Source organism: Python bivittatus, unplaced genomic scaffold, assembly GCF_059951505.1.
Source record: "Python bivittatus isolate LINGU-HERP-01145 unplaced genomic scaffold, Pbiv_v1 ctg000610_np1212, whole genome shotgun sequence".
Classification (NCBI taxonomy): domain Eukaryota; kingdom Metazoa; phylum Chordata; class Lepidosauria; order Squamata; family Pythonidae; genus Python; species Python bivittatus.
In genome coordinates this window covers 34,603,814-34,619,353 of record NW_028277088.1, presented here as the reverse complement: position 1 = coordinate 34,619,353, position 15,540 = coordinate 34,603,814, and the positions used below count along the sequence as shown (strand labels likewise).

Genomic DNA, 15,540 nt, shown 5'->3' with positions numbered 1-15,540 from the left:
TTAATGGGTAAAAGTGGATTTATACATGGTAGGACCCACGTGGAGTTTTTCCTATACTCAGTATATGTATGTACATACACAGAGGTTTGTGGCTGTTTAGTCAAGGCTGGGTGAGCGGGGGGGAGGGTGGTAAGGCCTGGCTTGCGAGCTCTGTACTTGTCACTAGCGATAAAAAATAATATCCTTCATGGCTTGCATTTAATTCATTACTATTTCAATATGCAAAGGTCTCCATTGCTTGCAAATATTTTATTCCCTAATTAATTTTCCTGTTATTGATGCTCTCATAATAAAGGCTGCATCTGAATTGAATTATGCCATAAAATAGCATTTTAAAACCTTATTGAAACAGCACACGGAGGCCTGGTACGTAAAGCACCATTAACTGTATGCCATTTCTCAGAAAACTCTCTGCACCATTAATCTTTCCTTCCCCCCAAAAGCTCCCTTGCTCCTCACCCTCTCGAATGCTGCAATGCTCCATGACATTTAAATGTCTCACTATGAAAAGTTATTCCTTCCTCCCAGGATAATCTCTTTCAAAACTGAGGCAAATCTTACATAGCAGAAGAATCACATTCGGAGGCAGAGACCAGGAGTGAGAACACATATATGCATCAGTGTTATTAGATGACAAGGCAATGGTTTCAATTATGACACCATAAATTAGGGTCAGCCATCCAGTTGTAAGCTCTATCCAAAAGCTAAGATATTTTTTCTGGAGGAGGGCTGGGGAATTGCTTTGGGGTATTTCATGGTGGACCTAATGTCTATAAATATTACTGTGACTTCCAGCACTGTGGCATTTCATATCTATGATTTATTTTTCCTTTGTTTACATAAGTCTCTCGACCTTAACTCTGGGTGGCTATATGGACACGTCTGTGTTGGCAGCAATATGGGAGTCATTTGCCATGAACTTCCTCCAGGTTTTTTTATGTATATTATTTTTATTTCTAACTTATAGCTCTGGAATTTATACTGATTCTCCTTTTTTCAGGTAGCCCTCAGCTGCCTTCAGTCATTATTTGTGTTATATTCTTAGGTACACTCTTAGGAAGAGCTGCCCCCCCCCAAAAAAAAACTCATGGAAAAGCAAGGAGAAATCCCTAGCTGGACAGATGAGGATGAATTTGAATATGGTAAAAGCACAAGCCGAGAGGCATTTCCCAGCCTTGTGGGAACAGGAACCAGGAAGAAGGGACTTGGGAGACCAAAGAGAATTGAAGAGCGATCCAGTGCAGAAACCAAAGGTTTGGAGGGCAGCAAATAGCAACTGAAATTAGAAAGGCGGGGGGGGGGGGGACGGGACTCTATGATTTTGCAGAAATTCTAGGCTTATGTTTGTTAGGTACTTTACGCTGCCCTAAGTTGCATCCCCAATTTGACTCAGTGTTGGACCCTGAGCAAACCATGAATAAATACTATTTTTTAATAAATAAAAAGGATGACCTCTCCAACTTAAGATTGTCCCAAAATCCTCTTAGCCCCCTTTAAACAAGATAAAAAGGTATTTGCATTAGTTATGCCTGCCAAGTCCTTCTGACACTTAAGCAAATCCCCACATTCTCTGACTCCTTGTTCCTTGTTCGGAGCCTGAAGAAATGCCTTTTGCCAAACCAGGTACTGAACACTGAAACATGTATCTACACATCTATAATACAGCCTTTTTCATTTATAATTGTCTTCATTGATTTTGATTTTTGCACTTTTAGTTTAATATTATACATTCTTTCTGAAATGTAGTCTTTTTAAAAAATATATTTTCAGTATCCCCTCTTTTGTGTTTACTATATCTGCCCTTAAAAAAAAAAAACTTCTTTCTCATCCTTTCTTAAAGCAAGAGAAATTAAAAGAATTAAGAATTTGAGACAGAATTGATTATATTTCAGCTAAGGAGAAACAGTTGCTGATCCTTCTTGGTGAAATATACTTCTGGGCTGCAGCCTAAGTTTCTATGTTGCAATTTATCCCACTGCGGTAATAATTAATATTTGGCCATCTAGTGATGAAAAAAGAAGGTGGGAGAACTTTGGTCTATCGGATTGACAACGAAGGGAAACTGTGTTGCGAGGAAATTTTCCCACTTGTTGGGTAAAGATAGCTTGCTGTAGAAAAGAGAGGCTCCATTTCAGCTTTGCAAAAGGACAGAAGTCTTTCAATTAAAACTCAGACAAGAGACTCCTAAGACACGTCTGAGCTTCTGTAAGCATTCCTATCCACCCCCACCCACTGCCATAAATTATGTTAATGCCTTCCACCCTCTGATTAACACTTGTAAAATTGTTTGCGTGCTGTTTTCTAACTGGATGATCCTTGATGCAGACAATTATGGCAAGTGATATCCTGATGGTTTGATAGCTAACATCTCAGCTGATCGAGTGAACTAGATTTCACTTTAATCTGATAAAGTGATCATAAATGTAACACTTCCAAAGTAAGGGATTAGAAAGTAAATATTGATAAGCAGGTGGCTACTTCCAGCTGATCTAAAAAAGCTATTGGGGAGGGCGTCTATAGCATTAAAGTCTTGATGGGAGATCACTAGGATATCTCAGGGCTGCGGGCAACCCTGGAAGTTAAAAAGATTCTGGAAAAAAGCAACAGCAAACCACTTCTGTTCCGCTGCCAAGAAAATGGCACAGATCTTCTGGGAACTCACCAGATGTCAACCTCAACTCCAAGACAATTTGACCTTTTTTAATGTGGGAAAAAAGTAACTTCTTTTTTCTACAATCAAGGTGGACCTAATTGTCATCAGAAAACTTTTAAGTAAGGTTGACTGGAACAAACTAACATGGCATAGAGCAGTGTTTCTCAACCTTAGCGACTCTTAAGATGTGTGGACTTCAACTCCCAGAATTCCCCAGCCAGCTGTCATGCCATTGTTTTCATAACGGTCTAGAATCGCACTCAGCAACTTGTTCAGTCTGGGGTGCCTGCCTAAATTGGGCATTAGATTACCCCATTAAGCAAAGATTTAGTGAGCTCATCCCTACCTTTTGCAAGATCTCATGTGAGCCTGCTAAATTCATGAGGCATCTTGGCATCTTTTAAAAATTAATTTTGAGGGCGGAACAGAGGCACGGTTTTTGGAAGTGATCACAATCCTAGTATTTGCATGCAGCCTTACCAAGCCCTCATTTAGCACATAGGGCACTTATTAGCTATGCAAATTATCTGTCATGTAGGCAAATGCTTGAACAGCTTAATGTTTTCTCTTAAATACCCTTTTCTACATGACTCTTAGGGGAGAAGGCAATAGCTGATATATCTGGTCAGCCTAAGCAAGTACCTGGGTATTTTCATGGGACTGCTAATGCTATTTACATTTTGTTATAACAAAAGACTTCTAATAGTGTGCTCCCTGATCCAAAATTGTTCCAGATGCAACTGCTTCATCATCCAGAAGAGCATTCTCTGGTGTCAGTGAAATGAGCCTAAAACAGCTTGAGAACACTTCACAGCAGCCCTAGTTTTTTGAAAAGAATGATGCCAGCTGCCTTGCTTTTCACATGACATCCTAGCTGAGGAAGTGCTATTCCACTTGCTTCCAGCAGAGAGGCATGGTTATTTATCCCATATTGAGAAAACTAGGACCACAAGTGCTTGCATAGCTAATTCAGCAGGACCTTTTTCAAAAGATCTCTGTTCCCATTAAATCCATGGGGAATCTTGTAAGTTTGCTTAAGTGCAAAATGCTGGAGACTTGTGCAGAAAATGTATGAGCTTGGTTCTCATCACACAATGTGGCAGGTAGAGAATGCTCAGATGTTGAATTAGTTTGGTTAAAATGCCTTTTAGGGGTGTATCTGGAGCATAATTTAGCTGCCGATCTGTGGCTTTTAAAGTAACATTCTTGGGAAATCTGTTTTGCCTTGCCTCTTCCATTTTTACTGTCGTTATAGTCTGCCCTTCCTTTGTTGTTGCAGCTATTCCTCACTCCCATTTTCAGTTAACTTCTAAAAATTGTTTTTAATACCAACACGTATCTTAGTTGCTTGGGCCAATGAGAAAAGGTTCCAGAACAAAGTACAGGAAAGGGCTACCACAATGCATATTTTTAGAATATTCTAAAACTCTCTCAAAATCTTTTATGGTTATTCTCAAGAACAGATCTTCATCTGCTGTTCTACAAATGTCATGTAATTCAAAAGGCCCTGCAATTGGAATTGCATCACCAAAGGAAATGATTACATTATGTTCTTCACATCCTTTACTCTTAGCCAAGCAATTTCCGTTCCTGAAGAAATCAAAACCAGCTTAGACACAGGTTGATTTTTGGTACTGATGTTATCCAGACTGGCTTGAACCAGTCATAATTATTAAAGGAATCTGAAAGATTACCGCATTACAAACAAAACAGTGTAATGCTTAAATGACAAATTACAAGTAGTCCTTGAGTTACAACCATTTGTTCAGCGACCATTCGAAGTTACAGCGGCACTAAACAAATGGTACTTATGCCCAGTCCTGGAAGTTACAGCTGTTGTAACATCCCTGGAGTCACATGATCAAAATTTGGGTGCTTGGCAGCCCACCTGCACTTACAACCGCAGGGGTGCTTCAACTCCCCCCACCCATCTTTCCCCCATCTCTGCCCTTTTGGCCCCCTGCACTTATGGAGACTGGTTGAGCTGTCTTTGCTGGAAACAAGTATTGTGTATTGCTTTAGCAGTAAAGCAATACTGAAAGAGAGAAACCTATTTCTGCTGAAATGGAGCTGTAGAGGGCAGAGGAGCACATAAATAGAAGACAACAGCTGGTCAATGGCCTAGATACTCTGAATTACACTAAAATAATCTTTTACACTGGTACCTACCAGTAATCTTCATATCGTTCAGGACAGCAAAGCAGCCTAAAAAGTCCCAGGAATAAATGAAATGGATCTGTGTTTTGAAATACTGTATACTGTCAATTAAAAAAAAGAACGGATGACCAAACCCAGTCACTGCTCCACTTAAATATACAAATCATGGCTTCTTGTGGTTGGAAGACTTTCACAGAACAAATGCATACTTGCATACAGTCTCAGAAAAAAGTCCCACCAAGTTCAATGGACCTCCCTTTATTACAGCCTAAACTTCCTATTTTGTACTGTCATTAGATTAGGGAGTTGACAGCAGCCTACAAAGAATTGGGAGAAAAGAGTATAAAGCTTCACGGGTTTCACTTATTCCGTTAAAAGGTTTTTTTTCTGCACCACCGTATCTTTGATGGATTTATTACTTTGCATGAGTTATGTTTCAAAATCTCCATCATGTAAAACATAAAAACTTTAGCTAAGGACATTCTTTCAGAAGATAATCTAGAGGACAGAAAGCAGCTGCATCTTCACCAGCTTTAGCACTAGGAAGTGTCTCGCTCTCTTCTAGAGTCAGTAGTCTTTTTTATAGTTTCCAACAGTGTATTCTTTGGCTGCAGTCAGCGTCCAGATACTGTGATAGGAATGTATACAACTAGATATGCAACGAAACCGAACTTGACTTTTAATGCTAATTAATGGACTGCTTGCATGATTCCTTTCTTCATCCTAGGGATACCATCACTTTGTATGAAACAAAGGACTAATAGTAAAGGTGTACAGTTATCAATAAAGAGTATCCTTTTTAGCAGGCATAGCCAATTGTGGTCCTTAAGATATTCCCATCAGAGTTAGTCACGGTTGAATATCATGCTTGATAGGAACCACATATGTAAAGCCCCATGCTACACACCATGGCTTTGTACTGATCTCTGCTATTTTCCTACTTGATCAACAGCTCTTTATTCCTGTTACTGTATTCCTAAATTGTCTATAACATCATAGCTGTTTTCCTCACATAAAATATTTCAGGATCTAAAATAACTGAAAATCTTTGCTGGAAGGAAAAAAGTGATCTGGAGATTATGTTATAAAATTTTTGAATAATACTTTCTTTGGAAGGAGAGGTGTCACTATTCCTAACAAAAACGTAAAAACTATTTAAATCTCTAAAAGTTAATTAAATTTGCTTCAACTATATTTCAATTTATTATTTTCAACCCCATGTTATTGTTTATAGCATAAACTTCAGAAGGCAGATCTTGGTTTGTAAATTCAGATTATAGTGAGTATGAACTTCTTAAAATAAATAACAGCAATAAATATGTGTTAAAACTATCTAACAGATATATAGATGGACCCAGAAGTTAAAACATTATTAAAGCCTGAAACCAGCAAGAATCAGTTTAGGCAACTAATACAGGAACTGTATCATAAAACATTTTAATGTGAATACTTCACATCCACAAAATAGAAAAAAAAAAACTATTTACAAAATTTTGTTTACAATTTGGTCACTTTTACATTAGCTTTAGACATCTACAGATGTTCTTGGGTGGAAACAGGTATGTGCCTTACTCAGGCATTTCATGGCAGATTAATTGCACATGTTTCTTCTATGCAATGGCTCTCCCTCAGTGCACTGTGCCATGAGTAAGCACTTTGTATTTACATTCCCCCTTTTATTTATGGCTCAACAACAACAAAAAGAAACCCCAAACAACAGTAGCACTTTCCAACCTGAACACTGCCAAGTTTCTTAATCACACAATTCTGTAAAATGTCCTCACTTACACAATTCAGTAAAATGTGTACACTTCCATAATTTTCATATCTGATTTTTACAAATCATATATGCAGCAATAGGGTTAATTGTCCAAACTGTTACAGCACTGCTCCTAAATCAAGGAAAATATATTACAACACACCTAGATTTTTCCACAAATCAAGGCACTTTTCTGAGCAATGACAAAAGCTCCTTCCCTCGCCATTATAACAAATTTAGAAAACCAATTTGTTTCTCTTTTAGTAACAATGGTATTTTCTGCACACAGTTCTTGAATCATTTACATCTCTTACACATATAAAGGGTGCTTCAGCCAGTAATACTATTTTCATGAAAAGAATTCAACTGCCTTCATGTAGAGAGTTGCTACATACATTCACAGTTTTCAGAGAGTGTACTATACAGTAATTAGCTTCTCCAGTTGTGCTTTTAAAACTCTTGTATTCTTCCCCCCCCCAAAAAAAAATTAGTAAGTGCAAAGCAAAATATCTTGTGCAGCTACAACAGTTACAGAGTTATAAACTCCAAAGTAATGAGAATTTTCTTTCATTCTCAATCTTATTCTGCTGCCTTTTCAGGTATAGCTTCCAAGCTTCGTCGGGGCTTCGAAGACTCAACATTTCCAGATGATCCTGGTTTATTCAATCCACATGAAACAGCAGCATAGTGGATTTGCTTTAGGTTCTCCAATGCCTCATTTTTAGCATACTTGAGAAGATCAGCCTGGCCCTGTTAAGAACAAAAGGAGTTTCATCTATCAATATTGAGTCCACTTTTCAGCCTTGATTTATCGTACAATAAGCCCTGTTCACAAAGATGAAAACCAGATCACTTTCAGCTAAGGCACACGCAGATAATAGGGCTGGACTGCTCTGTATCCAAGTGGTCAAATACATATTTTTAAAAGACAAGAATCTTTCCCACCAAACAACTCTTGGCAAAGGCAAACGTTTTTGTATTTTGAGTGGAATCCAAGAACCCATGGAAACCATGAGAAATTTAGTATTGCTTGTGATCCAGCAATTATAATGATCGTACATTGTACATCTTGTTTTCTCAATGATGAAACTCAAACTCTGTGCATACAACTGGGAATTCCAACGTGCCCAGAGTCACTTTTCAAAAACACAAGACACTCACTGGACAGGCACTCACCAAATCATACCACACATCTGAAGGATTTTGAATATTCTCAACTGTTCAGTCTAGAATCCCATATATTGGGAAAATTCAACTTGCATATCTGATACATAATTGAGCAAGAACTGTATTTGTGTCACACTTTTAAGAAAATAAATATATGGGAAGGCTGGGATGACTGACTGGTTAAACACAGCTACAAATGATAAGTTATGTAAAATTTCAGAGTTGGAGGAGAAGGTAGAAAATGTACACCTGCCTCAAACACAGCTAAAATAATGTGATCATAGTCACAGAAGTTCTTAAGAACAATGAAAGCCAGTGATATTTTTATAAAATGATATTCATAGAAATTAAAGAAAGCAAAATTACTTTTGCCTGGGTCACATAATTGGAAAATTAAAACAGAGAATTCAGGACCATGGAAACTTAACATTTGGTAATTTTAGTTTGCTCTGTAAGACATTTATCAATGGAACTTTGGCTTTAATGAGATTCCTTAATCTGCTGAAAGAAAACTGCTTTTTTCCCCATAAAAGCAAAGAAAGTTAATATAAAACATACTAGAAGAATAGATGAATCATATACTTTATTAGAATCGTTTCCATAAAATTCAGCAATGATGCATAGTTTATTTTATTTATTTTACTTTGTTAATCTTGTCATAAATCGAGTTTGTCATTTGCTAAAATTAACCTGGTGAATTGCATTTTGAGTTCATTCTGCAAAGCAGATTGCAATCTAACTATAGACCCATTGAAATGAACAAAAACTTTGATATTTTGTCTGAGGCTTGCTCACCTCTATTACGAGTAAACCAAGTTATTTGTTAGTAATGGGGAATTTAGAAGCAGCTAGCAATTAATTGACCATCCCATTTTAGGGTGCTATGGGACAAGAGACACAATCTTGTGATTCGTAGTTATTAGCTCACATTCACAGCAGAGTATTCATCTTGGCCAATAATATACCAAATACTTCCCTGGTTCAGAAATATCTTGAAATGAGGACACATCTAAAATCTGGACTGTAAAAACATATGTCATTCTGCATGTTATAAGTTCCTCTCAGCTTCTTTTATGTACCTAAGAAGCAAACTCTCAGTGAGCTTTAAAGATGCTGGATTTAACACAGAGGATGGAGAGTGCTGCAATTGACAATAACACTGGATTTGAAGATCCTTAATGGATCTATATTTAAAAAAAAAGATTCAGCATTTCATTGTTGCAGCAGCCCAGGAAAAATGGCTGCAGAGAGCAACAATGGCTGCAGAGACCTGGGCAGGGGTGTGTTTGTGTGTGTGTTCCTGATTCAGTACAGAATAGCCACTTGGAGCGAAGGGGCTTCCCTATGAGGAAAGGAAGCACATAAACTGAACTAGCATGAGTAAAAAAACTCACTACTTTTGACATATAGGAGAAGACCTGAGGTTGACTTCTTGGTGGGCTGGAAAGAGTAGATATGGTTAGTGGCCTCTGCTTGTGTTGTAGCAACCTGGTCATGCTAATCAGGCCACGGACAGACTGCTTTCTGGACCAGACAGAAATATTTTAAAAGTGTTACCCTGCCCCAGTTTGTCAATAATGAATCTTCTTCTTTACCAAATTCCTTGAGATTAGAGTTCTTGTAAAGCAGCTCTGTAAAGGAGACATTTTAATGTCCTTGATTTAAGAAATGGCTTTGTCTCAATGAAAGGTACTATACAGCCAGGATGAATAAGGCTTGTAGATCAGTTAAGAGTATGAATCTAAATGTACCTTTTCACAGACACTCTAGAACAGACCACACACTATTATCAGCCAAGCATTTTCTTCTTTCTTCTGAAGACACCAACATTAACAGCTTTCATAATGTTAAATCTATTTTACAATACTTTTCATACACAAGTCTATGCTTGTCAATTTTTTCTGCAAAAAATTATTTTGAAGCTGCTTTCACAAAATGTATAACTACTTAAATCAAAACTCTAAAGCATAACGATAATCATGAATAGATTGCAAATATTAAATACATTATTCGGAGTTTAAGAACACTACTAAGTGAATAAGTATATAGCAGTAGAATTTATGATCTACATACCTGTTCCTAATGTTGTAACCTAATGAATAATAGTAATACAAGTGATTCATAAAAATGTAAAATTGTCTAAAAAAGTCTACCACAGGTATGCAACAGCCATAATTTTACCAATTATACACATCTCTAAGCAATTACATACATTTGACAATTATGGATAATTATGACATGAGGAGAACAAATTCTGTGCTGGTCCACACAGCCTCTTTGGGCCTGTTTTGCTCCACAACTTAAATTGTCAGATGAATGCCTTCCAGTTGTGTTGACCCAACAAAACTGGAAGATACCAGCATGGTGAAGACTGGGTTAAATTAACCAGTAGAGATACAAAATAAAGTTTTGTTCAATTTTGTTTTGTTCCATGCTTGAAACAGAACAGTCCTACTCAGAATGTTTTAAAGAAACATTCCTATAGGTTTTGATAGAACAAAATTCAAAAAGTTAGTGTTCCACTATAGGGAACAGTGCCCCTTGCTCCCTCATTTTCATCCTAAGGTTACAAAAATAGGTAGGATTCCTGCAGAGTGCTCCCAACAGTCAATCTATAGAGAAAGTGACCATGGGGTGATTTCCATGTTCTTAATTCCAACAGCAAGCAATAGAAGCAACAGTTAAGCATATGTTCTGCAGACTACTGCAAAATCACATAACTGAGCAAGTAGTAATTAATAGCAACGTATTATTTTGAACAAAGCTTATGAACAGCACAACTATAAAAATATACTTCTCTAGTTACTAGCTTCTCTGCATTTGGAAATCTGCCTACAAAACTCAACAAACAAGCGAAACATAATTGGTTATTGACCAATGCACTTTCCAAATCTCAATGGCCTGAAGGATGTAACAGCAGAGGAAGCTAATTGTCGAATGTTAAAATGCTCAAAACAATGTCCCGTTATTGTCCCAAGCTCAGGAGAAAATGCTATAACATCAATGTTTGAGCTTAGAACATTACAAGCTCAGAATATTTTATACAACCCTCCAAAGCATAAATTGAATGCTACAATGTCACTTTCAAACCAGTCATATTTCAGAAGCAAAGAGCAATAATTATAAAACATGCAGCAGCCTTAGGACTATGCAGGAAGTTCTCAATTTCTGCTTAGCTGAGCTACTCATATTATTGGAAGCAAATAGTGAGTATGGATAGATTCCAGATATCAAGAGCTTAATCAAAATAGGCCACTGTTCTTAAAAATCAATTAATCCTAGTTTATCATTACAAACAATGTAACCAATATGGAGGAAGGAAATCACATGTACTAACACATTCCTAAAAGCTCTGCAACCAGTCTCTTAGGGGCAGAATGACCTTGGAAAGAGGTAAGGTATTTTTTTTTAACTGAAATAAGGCTTTCAGAAGTTTATATGGGGGGAGAGATAAATAGCATGAAATGTTGTAACATTAAAATAGATTCCACAATTCAATGCATAGATGACTTGTTCAGCAGACAAATGGAATCTTTATTTGTTTCATAAAAAATATAGGGATTGAATTAGATGGTGAAATACAGAGAAGCAGCTGCACTAATTTTGTCACACTTCTTCCTTTTGCTGAATGGAAAACACTGCAGATGACAAATGGGAACAGTTCTGCATTTTAATCGTATGCTTCAATTTTTTTAAAAAAAGCTTAGTTTATAGTATGATTTTATATTCAGCCAGAACTTAGAACAAAAATGTCCTGTAGTTAAGCACAGAGAGAAGTGTGAAGCAAGCATATTCTGTTACTAAACCAGAAAATCTGTTAATATTTTAACTTCTGCGGTTAAATCATTAAATTCTATTGATGAATTTTGAACAAGAGTGGCAAAATACTTGATTTCTTTCTTCCTAACTCCATTAATGTTAATACAGCTGCTGCTGCTTCTTTTTAAATGTAGATTGCTCTACAGTCTCTTTAATACTACTATCACTTCTCAGAAAAGTTAGTATTCATCATTCCAAGCTTCTAAACAGAAGCTTCCATAATGAAGAGCTCCCTGTTGCAGTCACTCTATATTTGTGGTCAAGCCACCTTTCAGGAAGTCTCTGCATGACTATGAGGAGAGTTGCTGCTCACCCTTCCCTGTGGGAATGTATGACCTTAACAGGCTGCTGTACTTCCCATCACCTTGCTTTATGCTCATCTGATTCACCATTTCCTCTGCCTAAATTCTTACCTTTTCTCAAAATATTTTCAAGAAATATTCAAATATATTCAAGAAGCATTCAATTGATGCTACAATACAGACTGCACCTACTAATATTTACAGCCAGGCTATAATACTCTTGTAAATTTCCATACCTATTCTGTTTCTTGAAACAATATCCAATTATCTATCAGTAGAATATTTGACATAATGATTATTCTTTTAGTACAAATTAAAAGGAATAATTTGTGATAGAAAAAACTTGAGTAAACAAATGTTACCTTTAAAATTGTAATATTCCAGGTGAAACTCTCCACTGCTTTTTGTAGTTTTCTCTCTTTCAATCCTTCCTTTGCTCCTATATTTTGTAAGTTCTCATGGAACTCCATGGCTGGGGAAGGAGAAAACATTTAAACCTTCTTGTTCAATCTTTAATGTTTTTGCTGTAAGATTTTTTTTTCTATTAACCAGGAAACACACTTATTAATTTCCTATCAGCCAATGATTTATCAAAATTAGAAAAATACATTAAAAATAAGAATAAAACTAAAATTGTGCTCTTGTAAACATATTAAAATTAATTTGTTCTTAATGTTATACAGATGATCCCAACATGTTTTCTTAGCTCAGAAATCGGAAACACTGGAAAAGAATTCATATTCAGACATGCCTTGGTTAGCGACTACCTCGGTTAGTGACCATTTGCAAATACAATGATAATAAAAAAATCATTTTTCAACCAATGTAGGCATTTACAACCAAATTTCCTGGCCTGACAAGAAGTCTTCAGTGTGAAACTGATTAAGTTCTGGTCAGTTTCAGGCAGCAGTGTGAGCTGGCTGGAGGATTCTAATCAATCAAGGTCACAGAACTGAGCTTATTAACTTGGGGTTAGCACTTTTTAGGGAAGCACTTTGCTGCAGAGAAAAGCAGCTCAGGAAGAGGCAGCTTGTTTAAGCAATCTCTTTGCCCTGAGAGGGGGCAAAGAAAGGGGGGGAAACAGTGAGGCACAGGATACTATAAGAGAGAACTTTATGTGAATGAGACAGCAGCAACCAGTGATCTTCACAGCATCTCTCACTCTCATTGTGTGCCACATGTTTGCTTAGCGACCATTTTGCTTAATGACAAATTTTGCTGGAATGGGTTGTGGTCACTAATGAGGAGGGTGTATATTGCTCTGTGCAGGACACTCTCTGGCAGACTACTTTTAAAATGAAGTAGTAATATTTTCTCTTTAAATGCATTTAAGGCATTGCTTCCTTCCTACTGAAATTAGTGGCTATGTATGGGTAGATAGCATGGTCCCAGATGGCTTAACTGGAGGCCTCAGCCCCTGTTAACTTCTTAGCCAACCTCAGCACATCTATTCTTCTATCTAACTTGGAAAGTACTAGTCTTGGAGGCTCCAGGACTGGAAGACAGCTTCAAATACTGAATTAGTCTCTGAAATCATAGTCACTCTCCACTCTCAGAGACAATACAAACAATGCTTTGGCCCCTGAGTTGCCCTTCTAAGAACAAAGTAGATGGATTGATTAATACATACTGAAGAAAAGTAATTGTGCATGGGCTATGAATATTTTATTTGTGCAAGCTAGGATGATGGAGACAGGATTCTAAACATATCAATTATATAGCAGCAATAAAGAAACAATACAGATGCATCCAACTTGCCCCCTCCCCATTTTCCTATGAGAAAAAGAAAAATATGATATGCTTTTATCTCACTATGTTTTGAGATGCCACTTAATGTTCCTTATATTGCTAAAGAGAATGATTGATGCAAATCTTAAAAGTCTTAAAGGTAGAGTATATGGCTGATTCATATATTTTTAGATCCTGTAAGTTGGGAGCATTAAGAGGGGGGAAGAAAAAGTAGGACTCCGTTTTTCACTATAATACCACGGAACAATTTGTGAATGAAAAGTATGTGTTAAACACAGCTTGAAATCATCCTATTTCAGCCTCAGGAGTCTATTCCCTTTTTTTCACCTAAAAAGTTAGCATTTAAAAACATATATTGGATTAAAAATAGCAATACCACCAAATTAAATATAATTTTTAATACACAGCAAAATGTGTTTTCTATAAAAGCTACTCATTGTTGTCCAATTTCATGTACATTCAGAAACAGGCAGCTGGGCACATGCATGCAGGTCACATGGATTTTCAGGGACAACCTTTATTATATGCACAGAAAGGGGGGCAGCAAATAGTTGACCAGAACCTTTATAGAAAACTGTCATTTACTCATGGCTACTGAATGGGGCTTTTGAGTGATGGCAAAAATAAGTGTAGGAACCATTAATATGCATAACTTATCCTTCAAATATGGAAATTAAAAATAGCATTGATTTGTACAGGCATTTGCTTCTTGTTCATTGACATGTGTCAACTGCTAGCAAAAACACAGAAATTACTATAAAATACAATCAGATGTAATCCACTTTGTGTTAGATTAAATGCAGTATGACACAATTATTAAAGAACCAATAAAATTAGAGCTGCAATCATACAGTACATGGATTTATCACATTATATTCATTGGGACAATATCTTTGAATTATCTGGAAAAATAACTAGCCCCAATTTTATTTCCCCTACAGCTACAGTGGGGCAAAAAAGTATTTAGTCAGCCACCAATTGTGCAAGTTCTCCCACTTAAAAAGATGAGAGAGGCCTGTAATTTTCATCATAGGTATACCTCAACTATGAGAGACAAAATGGGGGAAAAAATCCAGAAAATCACATTGTCTGATTTTTAAAGAATTTATTTGCAAATCATGGTGGAAAATAAGTATTTGGTCAACATCAAAAGTTCATCTCAATACTTCGTTATATATCCTTTGTTGGCAATGACAGAGGTCAAACGTTTTCTGTAAGTCTTCACAAGGTTTTCACACACTGTTGCTGGTACTTTGGCCCATTCCTCCATGCAGATCTCCTCTAGAGCAGTGATGTTTTGGGGCTGTCGCTGGGCAACACGGACTTTCAACTCCCTCCAAAAGTTTTCCATGGGGTTGAGATCTGGAGACTGGCTAGGCCACTCCAGGACCTTGAAATGCTTCTTACAAAGCCACTCCTTCGTTGCCCGGGCGGTGTGTTTGGGATCATTGTCATGCTGAAAGACCCAGCCACGTTTCATCTTCAATGCCCGTGCTGATGGAAGGAGGTGTTCACTCAAAATCTCACGATACATGGCCCCATTCATTCTTTCCTTTACACGGATCAGTCGTCCTGGTCCCTTTGAAGAAAAACAGCCCCAAAGCATGATGTTTCCACCCCCATGCTTCACAGTAGGTATGGTGTTCTTTGGATGCAACTCAGCATTCTCTCTCCTCCAAACACGACGAGTTGAGTTTAGACCAAAACGTTCTACTTTGGTTTCATCTGACCATATGACATTCTCCCAATCCTCTTCTGGATCATCCAAATGCTCTCTAGCAAACTTCAGACGGGCCCGGACATGTACTGGCTTAAGCAGGGGGACACATCTGGCACTGCAGGATTTGAGTCCCTGGCAGCATAGTGTGTTACTGATGGTAGCCTTTGTTACTTTGGTCCCAGCTCTCTGCAGGTCATTCACTAGGTCCCCCCGT

The 15,540-nt window shown here is 37.3% G+C and overlaps 1 protein-coding gene across 3 annotated transcripts in view; it reads right to left on the bottom strand.

The window, feature by feature from the left end:
* Positions 1 to 6,231: 6,231 nt before the first annotated feature.
* PLCL2 (phospholipase C like 2) overlaps positions 6,232 to 15,540 on the bottom strand; it is a 105,307-nt gene continuing 95,998 nt past the window's right edge. For all 3 annotated transcript variants that reach the window (XM_088150757.1, XM_088150758.1, XM_088150759.1), the window contains exons 6-7: positions 12,220 to 12,329; positions 6,232 to 7,319 (exon numbers count right to left, since the gene is read on the bottom strand). In XM_088150757.1, coding sequence (XP_088006883.1) covers positions 7,149 to 7,319; positions 12,220 to 12,329 — 281 coding nt within the window. In that variant the 3' untranslated portion in view covers positions 6,232 to 7,148. The remainder of the gene's footprint in view (positions 7,320 to 12,219; positions 12,330 to 15,540) is intronic.